The sequence below is a fragment of the Vipera berus genome (assembly GCF_964194415.1).
Source record: "Vipera berus genome assembly, chromosome: 1".
Taxonomy (NCBI): Eukaryota; Metazoa; Chordata; class Lepidosauria; order Squamata; family Viperidae; genus Vipera; species Vipera berus.
In genome coordinates, this window is record NC_138202.1 from 55055210 (window position 1) to 55067934 (window position 12725).

General features: G+C 34.9%; 1 protein-coding gene across 3 annotated transcripts in view; it reads left to right on the top strand.

Moving 5' to 3' along the window:
- The window catches only part of SLC25A21 (solute carrier family 25 member 21), a 304840-nt gene that overhangs the window by 182283 nt on the left and 109832 nt on the right, over window positions 1-12725 (top strand). For all 3 annotated transcript variants that reach the window (XM_081313016.1, XM_081313018.1, XM_081313017.1), the window contains exon 2: window positions 2922-2970. In XM_081313016.1, coding sequence (XP_081169142.1) covers window positions 2922-2970 — 49 coding nt within the window. The remainder of the gene's footprint in view (window positions 1-2921; window positions 2971-12725) is intronic.

Sequence of the window (12725 nt, forward strand, 5' to 3'; positions counted from 1 at the left end):
TACTGTAAGCAATAAAAAATAGCATGCCACTTAAAAAAGAAACATTCCCTCCAATCAATAAATGCAACTCAAAACAATACAAACTCCACTATATAAAAGAACCAACAATTGAATTGTGTTAGATATTTTTCAGGTTGAAATCTATAGCTAACAATTGTGGGGAAGAAAATTCCCTCTTCCTGAGTACATTTATTACTCATATTCAAAGGCTCTTTGTAGAGGTTCTAGTGATTTACTGAAATCTGCCGATGGTTTTGTAAAAGAGATTTCTTTTTTTTCTTTACTTTTCTAAGAATTCTTGAGAATTTCATTCAAATTTCTCTTGGTGATATTTCTGAGCTTATTTTATTGTTGCAGGTTGTAGAGGTTGCTACTATTAGGCATCCAATGGTTGTCACAATGATAACAATGGTTGTCATGCAAATGATAAAGATTATGTGATTTGCATCATTTGTGATTTTGGCATGACATGACTCCCCCCCCCGCCCCCACTGCTCATAGTGTTGTTTGCATGGGTGCACTTTAGTCCACCCCTGCAAATTTCACTTGCATTTTCCTTATCTTTGAAAGCAGTTTTAAACACAAATTCTATTTCAGCATGACAAGGCACGACAAGCAGTAACAGATGGAAATTTATCAAAGAGAGATTCAACCTAGAACTAAGGACAAATCTTCTAACTCAGAACAACTAATAAGTGAAACAGTTTGCTGCCAGAAGTTGTGGGTGCTCCATCAATAGAGGGTTTTAAGAAGAGATTAGACTACCATTTGTCTGGAATGGTATAAGTCTCTTGCTTAAGTAGGGGTTGCATTATGGTCCAAAGTCCCTTCCAACTCTGTTATTTCTGTTATGCAGGTCAATAAGCTATAATTATACTGATGATCTCATCTTAAAAACAATCTTCAAAGCTGGCAGGTTCAATATTAGAGAGTAAGAGAGTAGCACACCTTTAAAGTCCTGAACTATTTTTCATATTGTCAGAAATGCAGCTAATCATAATCATCATATTTTCTGGACAAGTATTATTCAAATGGTAACATAGAATTAATTAATTTATTATTATTATTATTATTATTATTATTATTATTATTATTATTATTATTAATAATAATAATAATAATAATAATAATAATAATAATAATAATAATAATAATAATAATAATAATAATAATAATGGATGTATATTGAGTTTTATCAGTTTAATTATAACTCTTGCAGTTGCTCTGGTTATTGTTCTTTTTTTGCTCCCTTCTTGCCTCTTCCATTCCTCCCTCTTTCCATCCCTCTTTCCTTCTTCCATGTCTGCATACATATTCTTGGCTAGTATGCAGAGAATGCTGCCTTGGGAAATGAACTAACTAGACAAAACTACTGTGTAATTAAATGATGAGAACAAAGAAGAGATTTTTTTATCTTTTAAGAAACACAAAAGCAGATAAAATTTTGAAGTTACCAAAATATATTTGCTGCCAATGGAAGCAGAATTCATCTGATTTATTTGTTGGAAAAATGCCTGCAAGAAAAGAAGAGGAGAGAAAGCTAAAGAAAATTATAATAAACGTTAATACCAAATGTTCATGAGATGTTGTATTTATTAGCAAAGTAGGCTTTGGGAAATTCCAAATACACTCCTACAAAAAAGAGATTTGGACTGAACAAACTGCTGGTAGAAGCACCCTTGTGGTTAAGAGCAAGAATTAGAAAATACTACAGAGTTGGATACAGTTCAGAAGGGTGGCACTATGTAAGGCAAAGAAGAGAGAAAGAGAGCAGGAATCCTGGACACAGATGAGATTGTGAGGAGGATCACGTTGAAAAGTAGGTGCTCCATTACTGGTCAATGCAACGTATTGATCAGGTCAAGAAAATAATTGTGGAGGAACAATTAAATACTATAGTCCAGACATGTCAAACACAAGGCCCGGGGGCCAGATCCGGCCCGTGAAGTGGTTTCATGTGGCCCGCAAAGCCATCCTGGAAACAGTGAGGGAACGGCCCCCACTGCCTTGGCCCTGGCTCAGAGACCCTCCTCCTGCCAGAGACCCTCAGATCTGTCCCACTCCTGCCCAGGCCCCCATAAGCACCCTTGATGTGAACGATGTAGAGCTGACCATGCCCACCCAGTAGGCCATACACAGTCTAGCCACGCCCACCCAGTAGGCCACACCCACCCAGGCCATACCCACCTGGCCCCCTGAGGACAACCGCAATGCAGATGCGGCCCTCAATGAAATTGAGTTTGACACCCCTGCTGTAGTCCATCCACTGTAGTCCATCTACAGTGCAATTCGCTTGACTTAACCAGGTTTTTTTTAACATCAGACCAAAGAGAAATTGATTAAGAATAGTAACAGATTATGTAACAATGATGAAATAATGTCTCATAATGTCACAAGACAAACCCAGCTTTATGTACCTGCATTCTGACACTGCATGCAGGTAAATAAATCTCATAGAATGTATTGTGTTATTGCAACATAAGTTTCATCATTTGCCCTCTTCTTGTGGCTCACATATTTCAGTATTACATAAGTTTCATCATTTGCCCCCTTCCTATGAACCACAAGATTCTAACACTTAGCCTTAGTATTCTAAGTTTCGAAAACTGCAGATGTGGCACTGCTGCAGAGAAATAATATATTGGTAAAATTGCAGATTGAATTAATGAGAGATCTTTAATTTCAATCCTGTAATGTCTTGGCTCAAGTTTAACACTTCAATACAGTTTTTACTCAAGGCTTAATTTCCCCCCAAAATTTGACTATCTCAGAAGAAGACCCTTGGCTAATCTGAAAAGAACAAGCTTTTGTGTTATCCTTGTTTCCCATGCTAAACATGCTTAGTACTAGAACATTTGATACTTCAATAGCTGTAGAGATCAAATATATTTACCAGGCTTCTCTCTTCTATCATCTTACAGGTCTTGTAGAAATTTGCCTGATGCATCCCCTCGATGTGGTGAAAACCAGGTAAGGTTCTGCTTGAACAAGTTTTATTGACATTGGAAGGCATCCAAATTGGAAGCTGTCAGAATTCAAAACGCTCAAACTTGTCCAACTAAGATAACTTCTCCCTTTAATGGCATTTATATTTACTTAATCTTTTTCATAGGTTTGACAGGCAGAATTTAAATGGCATGATGCATTTCTGCTTGGAGGTCATCTGGAGGTGCTAAATACCTCTTTATAAAATGCACTCTTCATGTGACAGCCTGAGATCCTTTTTGTTGAAAAGGAGGAGGGGCCCCTGGGAAGGTGTGTGTATGTGTGTGTGTTCCTCTGTATTGTATATATCATCTGAGATACTGTTTTGACTTGAAGCTGGAAATGACATATTGCTTTAGAAATAAAATAATATTGATCGCAGATGTGACACAGCTAGTTATGTTCTAAAAAGTCATCCAAAAGTATTCTTTCAACCTGTGTTTGCAGAGGGCAGTTGGGTAGTTTCATGGTAGCCACTTTCAGGCAAGTTCAGAGATTTATGGATGGCAAGTACCACTTGTTCAGTTGTTTTTTAAAAAACTCACATGTTTAGTTCTAGCATTGTAATAATCATTGTATCACCATCATCATCATTATTAATATTTTTTTAAATTGGGTTTTAACTTTTGTATGGTTGATTTTTAACTCCCTGTAAACCGCCCTGAGTCCTCAGGGAAAGGGCGGTATATAAATGCAATAAAATAAATAAATAAATAAATAAATTATAAAAAATGCTTGTCATGGTAAATGTTTCAGATTCTGTTTCTAAAAATCACATCCAGTCAGTTAGCATAAGAACACTGCACCTGAGTCATTTGGGAAAAGCTGCTTTCCCCCCCCCCCCGCCTTTTGAATTTCAAAACAAAAGTTAGAATAACTTTAGATTTTTGTTTATTTATTTGTTAGACTTGCATCATACCTTATTTCGCAAGCTGAAAGCAACATATATAGTGCTTAGTGTAACTGAGGGACAAAGAGCTTCTGTGACTGAGGTAGGCTTGAACCTGGTGCTAATCCAGTACTTTAACTCCTATCCCACACTGGCTATCACAAATTCTGCATCCTGGATATTTGAAATTAAAAATCTAGAGAAATTTAGCCGACTATATTTTTGCATGCTTGCATGGTTTTTGCAGCAAGCTGTAAGTTGTTTTAACATTTTATAGGAGCTGTAGTGGCACTGTGTTAGAATGCAGCATTGCAGTCTAACTCTGCCAGTGCCAGGAATTCAATCCTGATCAGTTCAAGGTTGACTCAGCCTTCAATCTTCCAAGGTTGGTAAAATGAGGATCCAAATTGTTGGGGGCAATATGCTAACTCTAAACCGCTTAGACAGAGGAAAGCACTATGAAGTGGTATATAAGTCTAAGTGCTATTGCTATATCCTTAACAAACTATGTTAGCCTGGTTTGATTCTAAGTCCAAAGTAAACAATGCACATTCTGGTTGGTTATTTATTTATTTATTTGATATTATTTATTTGATATATCCATCCATATCAACAAGTGACTGCTAAATTACATTTGTAAAATTAAAACAGTACAATATATATATATATATATATATATATATATATATATATATATATATATATATATATATATATATATATATATATATATATATATATATATATATATATATATATATATATATATATATATATATATATATATATATATATATATATATATATATATATATATATATATATTACATCTCTGTGGATGTAATTCAGCCAGTCACTTCACTGTGACTGTGTCTAAAACTATTTGTGCAGTTGAGGTTAATGTGACTGTGTCTAAAACTATTTGTGCAGTTGAGGTTAATTGTCATAAAGTTTCCTGAAGAAACAAGGTACAGAAAATTTCCATCAATTTTATCTTAAACCAAACAATGCAGCATTTGTGAGGATTAATATATGCAATCAATAACTAAAGAAAAAAAATCAGTAACTTTCCAATAGATCTCTCTTATCCATAATTAGGAATTTCTATTTGTCGTATAAAATTCCCAATTTAATTATCAGTTACTTTGTGCAATGCATCTGAAAATTGCATCACTGGGATTTAATTTGACCCATTTGTTGGGTAAAGGCAGAGTCAACTGTAATTAAGAAAATCTGTTTACAGAGAAAGGAGGTCCAAGATTTGTGGAAGAGATAGGAAAGCTGACATTGTTGTCAACAAATACGAAGGAAACAAGTGTAGCATATGTTTGAAAATAGTGCTTGTGAGCTGAGTTGATTCCCTTTTTCTCAGAAGAATGTGTAGATTAGTGCAGATAATTTTTCAAAATATTGTGATACATTCAAAGATCTGTGCTAAGCACAAAATTAGAAGTTTCTTCTTTATAAAGGATACATTTAGTGTTCTGAAAGCATTTTATTTAGAAATGTGTAAAAGCGTACATTTCAAATTATGAATTTTTAAAACATATTTGTTCATGAGTAGATTTTAACATGCAGATTAATGAAGAAAAGCAGTGAAAAAACATGATACAGTTCTGTCTATCCTTTTTTGCAGAATGTTCTGTTTTAATTAGTTTAGAGTTCTGAGTATTCCTGGAATTATGTCCTGGAAATGGAGGAAATAGAAGCAATCAGAAAATTTTCCCAGCTCTGCCTTCTATTCCTGTTGACAGCTGCATCTGCTGTCATACCAATTCAAATGAATTTGGGCTATTCACTTAATTTTAAAGTATTATGGTCCATATTTAGCACATGGTTCTGTTGAAGGATCTGGGAGTGCATGCATGCAGGCAGGCAACTCGCACATGTGGAAGAGGAGTGTCAGGAAGACAGGATCCAAATCTTCAATCAAATATGCCAACATTTGGGCCATCACTTAGTGTAGAGTACATGTTTTATACCAAATAATTCCAAATTCAGTCTCCATTTGAAGAATGATGGAAAAGATTCTTGGAGACAAAATGGCTGGCCAATGAAGACACTGTAAACAAAACTAAGCCAGTCAGACCAGCGATCAAGTAGAAGGCAAATGTTGTCACCCATCATATCTGAGCTTAGCATTAAATCATTGATCTGCTGACATTTCTCCTGTAAGTTCAGTTCTTGCCTTGGCTTGGCAGAAAACTCACAGTGCAGCTCAACAAGATTAAAATCATTTTTACAGTCAAGAATGAAGCCTTTCCCAAAATTGATGTCAGAAATTTTACAGTGTTCTAAAGTTTTAAACTTCAGACTTCATTCTCCTGCTGTTTTGAATTAATGGCTACTTGGCACAGTGCTTGATGGCCTTGAACTGAGGTAGTTTTGACTTGCCTACTTAATGGCTACCACAGGTTCCCACCAGGCCAGCCTACATCTTTACATGCATTAAATACATGGGCTTTGCTTTTTAAATATAAGACAGCCTTGATACATTCAGTCCTCCAATCTGAATTAGAAATAAGAAATAGAAATAGATGTAATCCAGGAAGAAGGTCATGTGATTTTGTTCTCTGTGTAGCTTGACTCATACTGTAGATGAGAAATGTTTTGAGGTGAAAGATGTTATAAGGATTAAAAATTAGAGAGAGTGCAAAGACATAATCATTGAGTAATGTCAACCGGAAGATACAGTATCCATCTCAATATACTCCAACCACATCACATAGACACAGCAAACATTCCTGAATTTAGGCGGAATGTTGATGTCTCGCATTAGATCACACAGCTTGCTGTTGCCTATTAGTTAAAACAACACTTTAAGTCAAACATTTCTTTGATTGTATGAAATGCAAGCATGAAATTCCATGGCAAAGGCCATTTCTAATGAAAAAATAATTTCACATTTCTCTATTAGCTATTCTTTCCATTTCAGGTTTGTGACTATTTTCTGATGGTTTGGACTTATTGGAACAGCTCTCTTTCCTGCGTATGTTTCTGATATCTTTCCAGCTGTTGTTTTTTAAAGTACCTTTTCCTTTTATTTTATTAAATTTTTCCCATTTTTTATTTAGGTAAGCACTGCTGAAATCTGTTCTGAAATAGTCAATTTGAAGATCGTGCTTACTGTTTGAGGGCCCTGTGTTTCTATATCTCTTCACAATTTTGTACAATTTTTTCCAGTGAATTTTTGTAAAGAGGATAATTGATAAATCTGAAAATGTCTTTAAAAACTGACACCCGCTTTACTGAAGGCCTTTTTGTCCCTCGTGGGATTCTAAAGATAACCTATTATTTTTAACAATTGAAATATGATGCTTGACAAGCAATTTTATTGTATCTACCTGGAACATTCACTTCATCTAGACTTACTTTCAGATAAATGTGCATGGGGCTTCAGCCTAAATAACTTGCATGCAATTTTACAAATCTTTTGCTTCAAACACGAACAAGAGAAATTTGTAAAGATATTTGGAATTACCTTATAGACTGAGTGAACAGATGCTGCCTAGGGAACAGTCAGATAAGAGGGCATATAGTCCACAGCTGCATAGTGGACTGAGCAAGAGACTCTGGAGGGATCTTTCCTGAGTAATTGCACTGTAAAACTGAGGGCGGGAACATTGTACTTTCAGACTTGCATGATTCTGTTAGCACTGTGTTACAATGAAGTAGAATTAGCTTATCTGCCCATGTTTCCTGCCTGGTCTACCTGGTAAGACTGATAGGAGAAGACTTTTCTATTAAGAAGAGGGAAATGGGCGGTTAAGAAAAAATGAAATAGAAAGAAAGAAAGAAAGAAAGAAAGAAAGAAAGAAAGAAAGAAAGAAAGAAAGAGAAAGAAAGAAAGAAAGAAAGAAAGAAAGAAAGAAAGAAAGAAAGAAAGAAAGAAGAGAAAGAAAGAAAGAAAGAAAGAAAGAAAGAAAGAAAGAAAGAAAGAAAGAAAGAAAGAAAGAACCAAGCCTATTCATGATGCTGATTTTGATTTTATTTAGGCAATCCTATCAGATCTGCTGCAGGAATATTTTATTGAAATATTTGTATATTTGAAATATTAAGCAGGTGGCATAATATCATTGTTCCACGGCAAGTGTCACCGATGGGAGAAGAACTGTCTACTTGGATGTATGTCTATTTGGATGAACCAAAAGATAAATTACTCAGGAGGATATTAGCAAAATATTTGTGCGTGGGTTTTTGTATAGAAGTATATACTTGCAGTTGTCAGGGATCTAGAACAAGGTTACCATTTAGCTTTTTGTCACTTTAGTTACTGACAACTTATATACACTAGAGAAAGTAAGTAAATGGGGACAGTAGATAAATACTGTTTCTGTGTTTCTGTGAGTGTGTTTCTATATATTTGTTAATCCTGCTTCCTGTTTCTGATATTGTAGGAAGAGAACTGTGTGTCTATCGTGGCAAAAAATCAGGAGTCTGCTAGGACTTTTTCTGACTAACATATATTATTAAAAGAAATAGGCTTATAACTTTTAATTAGTCAGAAAAGGTGCTAACAGACTCTTTTTTCATTTTCCTTCTGTTCCTAGATTCTCTGTGACTTACAGCTTCAAAGGCACATAAGGACTTTTTTTATTTCTTGACCATGTCAGTATGTCATGATCCACCCTAACAGGCCAAGCTGACGATGTAAAAGGCATATCTTATACCACAAAGTTAAGATTTTTCATTCCAAAGATCTTTCATCTAAATTAGGGGTGGGGAACTCTGGCCCCTTTATGACATGTGGACTTCAACTTCCAGAATTCTTGAGCCAGCCATGTGGCTCAGGAATTCTGGGAGTTGAAGTTTACAGGTCACAAATGGAGCCACAGTTTCCCACCCCTGATCTAAACTGACATATTTCCAGTAGCAAATGGGATGCTCTAAATAATTTATTAGCTTTTCTACTACACACTTGCAGTATTACCTCCTATTGGAAAAAAAAACCATACTGGCATAGCATATGTTGATTGTTCATGTATCATTTCTCTGTGGCTAAGGCAGAGAAGAAAGTTGCTTGAAATGTGGAATACATTTGCTCGCCCTGGAAAAAGCTGCAGCTGATTAACACTATTCTCGTGCCAGATAGGATAGTTGCAGGCTTTATTATGGAAAGTTGCTTCTTAAGATACTTTTTAAAATATTGTCTTTTCATAATAAGGCACCAGACTGCATTTTCAGATATATATTAGGTGGGAAAATAAATCCACCTGCGGGTAGCCAACTTATAAAAGGGGTGGGAAGCTTTCTGGTACATTTCTGCCCTACCCCTACATTTAAGTTTATTCTACACAAAAATGGTCATGGGAATGAGGTGCTCCCTGGAATAGGATCCTGTGGCTATGAAATTGCCAAAGAGGCGTGAGCACAAGTAGTCTCTTTCTTTTCCCTTCTGAATAACATTTTCTGTGTCCTTATATTTAACCAGGTAAGTAGACTGAGCAGTGTGTTCAGAGACCAGGTAAACGATATTGCAACAATTAATTTTGTTTGTACGAAATCCAGTTTGATCTTTGCTTGTACAAATTCTCAGCTTGGCCTACTTTTTATCTGCCAAAAGTCTATCATTTTCCGACCTATCGATGTCTTTCAGCCTTTTGATATCTATCTGCCTCTTTGCAAAGTTTTGGGGACAGTTTTCCTAAAATCTTTAGAGGTATGCCTCCATGAATAAGCATTGTAGACTTCCCTTTTTTCTGCCGTTGTTATTGTTACTACTATTATTACTCTTCAACATTTTATTTGCCACAGCCCCACAAGTTTAGATAATTGTTACACAGGACAAGAATTATATTAGAATTACAGTATCTGCTATATAGAACAAGAATTCCCTCGGCCTAACCTAAAACACAATCAAAGTCTAACTCATGGTTCTACCTGTTAAATCATATGTGAAATCAATTACTGCATGGAGCACAACTTAAACTATTCCTTTGCCATCAAAATGTGTTTCTTCCTCCCTAACAGGAATTCAGACTTTGCTATATGAGCATCTCATCCTATCCAAAGAATTTTTAAATGTTTTTTCTCCTGTTCTGTACTTCCAGATATCTTTCTTCCAAGCAAATTTCTAAGATAAGAAAAGTAGTAGAAATGGGTTTTGTAGCAGGGATAAAATCTATTGCAAAGTGCATATGACATAGTTAAATACTTTGCATATTACAAAATCATAAAATATATATTTGGATTCAGAAGAGATAGTAGAAAGTACAGTGGATTATGTTTACAAGAAAAGCATATACTTAAAAATGGATTTTGGTGGGGAAGCAGATGTTGGAACTAGAGAAGGAAAGCCACAGCATGAATACAAAGAAACAGGTTCTTTTGTGTGTGTGTGTACATTTTAAAACGGGATATTTAATTGAGCAACTGGGAAAGTTTTTAAATGGGATGAATCTGGAGACATCCATGGTGCACATAAGATATTTCAAAACATTTCAACAGAGTGGGTGGGTTATTAACAGATGTTAATGATTTGTTGGTGGCATGAGACATTAAATCACAATCAGGGTAGATTGTGGTCATGCCTAGTTTCTTACCCACAGATGAAAATTCAGAGTTAGACCACCGTCATGCCTGATTTCTTACCAGTGATGGGCCATGTGTGCATTAAATAACCACTTTGTTTTAAAGATAATATCAGGTCCCCTATATTTAACAATTTTTCGTGTCACTGAGCTAACATGAGATAATTTATGAGTACAGTCTCTTTAACATGGCCTTTTGGAGATGTGTGTCTGTGAAGTTTCTTGTGTGTGTGTGTGTGTGTGTCTGTTTCAATTCACTGGCAACCAGAAATTGCAGATACAAAAAAGAGAAATGGAAATGGTTAAAGTAACCATATCATCACCAATTGTTCCCATAAAAGCTGACCATTAATACTATATTTAAATAAAGCTCTAATACAACAGCATTGTGCTTTAGGTTGCCAAATCCATCCTGTAAATGAATAAAACTGACATAAAATCTTGCATGTTGTGCTTTCAGTTTGTTTTTGTTAGCAGATGTAACAGTGTATATTCTAAGTCTAGAGGGATTTTTTTAGAAACAGGAATCCTCTTATTGAGCAGTTTATGGAGAAAAATATATTTTACTGTGTCTTTGGAAAATAAGAGTCTCATTTTATTGTTCATTTCTCAAGAGGGTGCAAAGAGGCAGTTAAAATGTTTTAATCCTTGCTCATTATAAAAGGGCAGTTTCTGAATCTGGTAAAAGGCATGAAAAACAGTTTTCTCAATTTCCTTTTTTCCAAATGTTTTGGAACCAGAACTTTCAAAATTTGAACACATTTGAGACATACTAGGTTAGAAAAGGTTAGCCAGGTTGACAAAACTGTGTGATTGTTTAGCTTAGTGCTGTACTTTAAAATTCTGGAGATTTAGTATTAATATGATGACTATATTGAATATAATTAATATTAGAATTACAATGTGCTAATTATTAGAGAAATTTGCTACCATGTTTTCTATACTTTCTTTTTCCTAAGAAATATCACAATCTGATTTGGTCTCTTTATACATTATCTTTAATGAAGCATGCAAACCAGCATTTGCACTTCTCCTCTTGTGATGAGGAGAGCAAATCTTTCTCCTTCTTTCCTGGCCACTTTTTACAGAGGCACAACTGAGAGCATTTTAACAAACTGCATCACTGTTTGGTTTGGTGGTATTAGTAGCTCAGATAGAAGGTACATACACAGAGTGGAAAGGACATCTGAGAAGATTATAGGAAGCCCGCTTCCTGTTTTTCAGGATACTGCTTATAAGCGCTATGTGATTAGAGCTCGAAGCATTGTTAGAGACCCCACACATCCACTTCACGGTCTGTTTCTGTTGCTCCCCTCTGGGAGGAGGTTTTGAAGTATTTATAGCAGAACTACTAGATATTGTAACAGCTCTGTTCCTTATGCCATCCATCTTGTAAATTCGCAGGATTCTTTCTTTTCACCATGTATATGTATACATTTGAACTAGACTGTGATGTTTCTCTGTGGCATATGTGTTTGTATGTGGGTATATGCATAATGGTATTTTTTTGAGACCTGAATGCAACAAAATTTCATTTTAATGTATGCTGATTAGTATACATTTAAAGTGACAATAAAGTTTCTATTCTATTCTATTCTATTCTATTCTATTCTATTCTGTTCTGTTCTGTTCTATTCTATTCTATTCTATTCTATTCTATTCTATTCTATTCTATTCTATTCTATTCTATTCTATTCTATTCTATTCTATCATGTATCCAGGTTGCATGATGCCATTATTGTCAAACAGTTTAGAGAACAATGACACAAATTCCTGATCAAGCATAGCCATTGCTCTAAAGTGGTGAATAATTCTATTCCTTTGCAGAGCAATGTTCCAACAATCACTATAATAACATTTGTTTGTATTGCATTTTGTGTTTGCATGCCCATTTTTGGTTACATTTATTTCCATTGCCAGGAAATTCTTTTGATGAAAAGGATTGTACATATCCACATAAATGTATAAATAACCAAACTTCTGAAAAAATGCCTTTCCCCTTTCTCATTTCTTGAAAGACTCTACAAATTTACTACTTGTATTATGTTTTGAAAAGTATAAAACAGAATAAAATATCCTGTTGCTTAGAACAGCCCCCCAAATTCATACCCTTATCAAAATAATTTCCTGCATTCATTTTTATTATTGTTTTGACAAATGACATGATGTTAATAGAAAGTTATGTGTTTCTTTAGTTATGTGTTTTCTTTACTGTTTCATGTTGATTTATGATTTGAGGTTTTTCCTGAGGTAATATGGAAGTGCTAGAAATGCTTTCGGTTATATAGAAGCAAGAGCCTTCTTTTTATCTGAAAAGGACT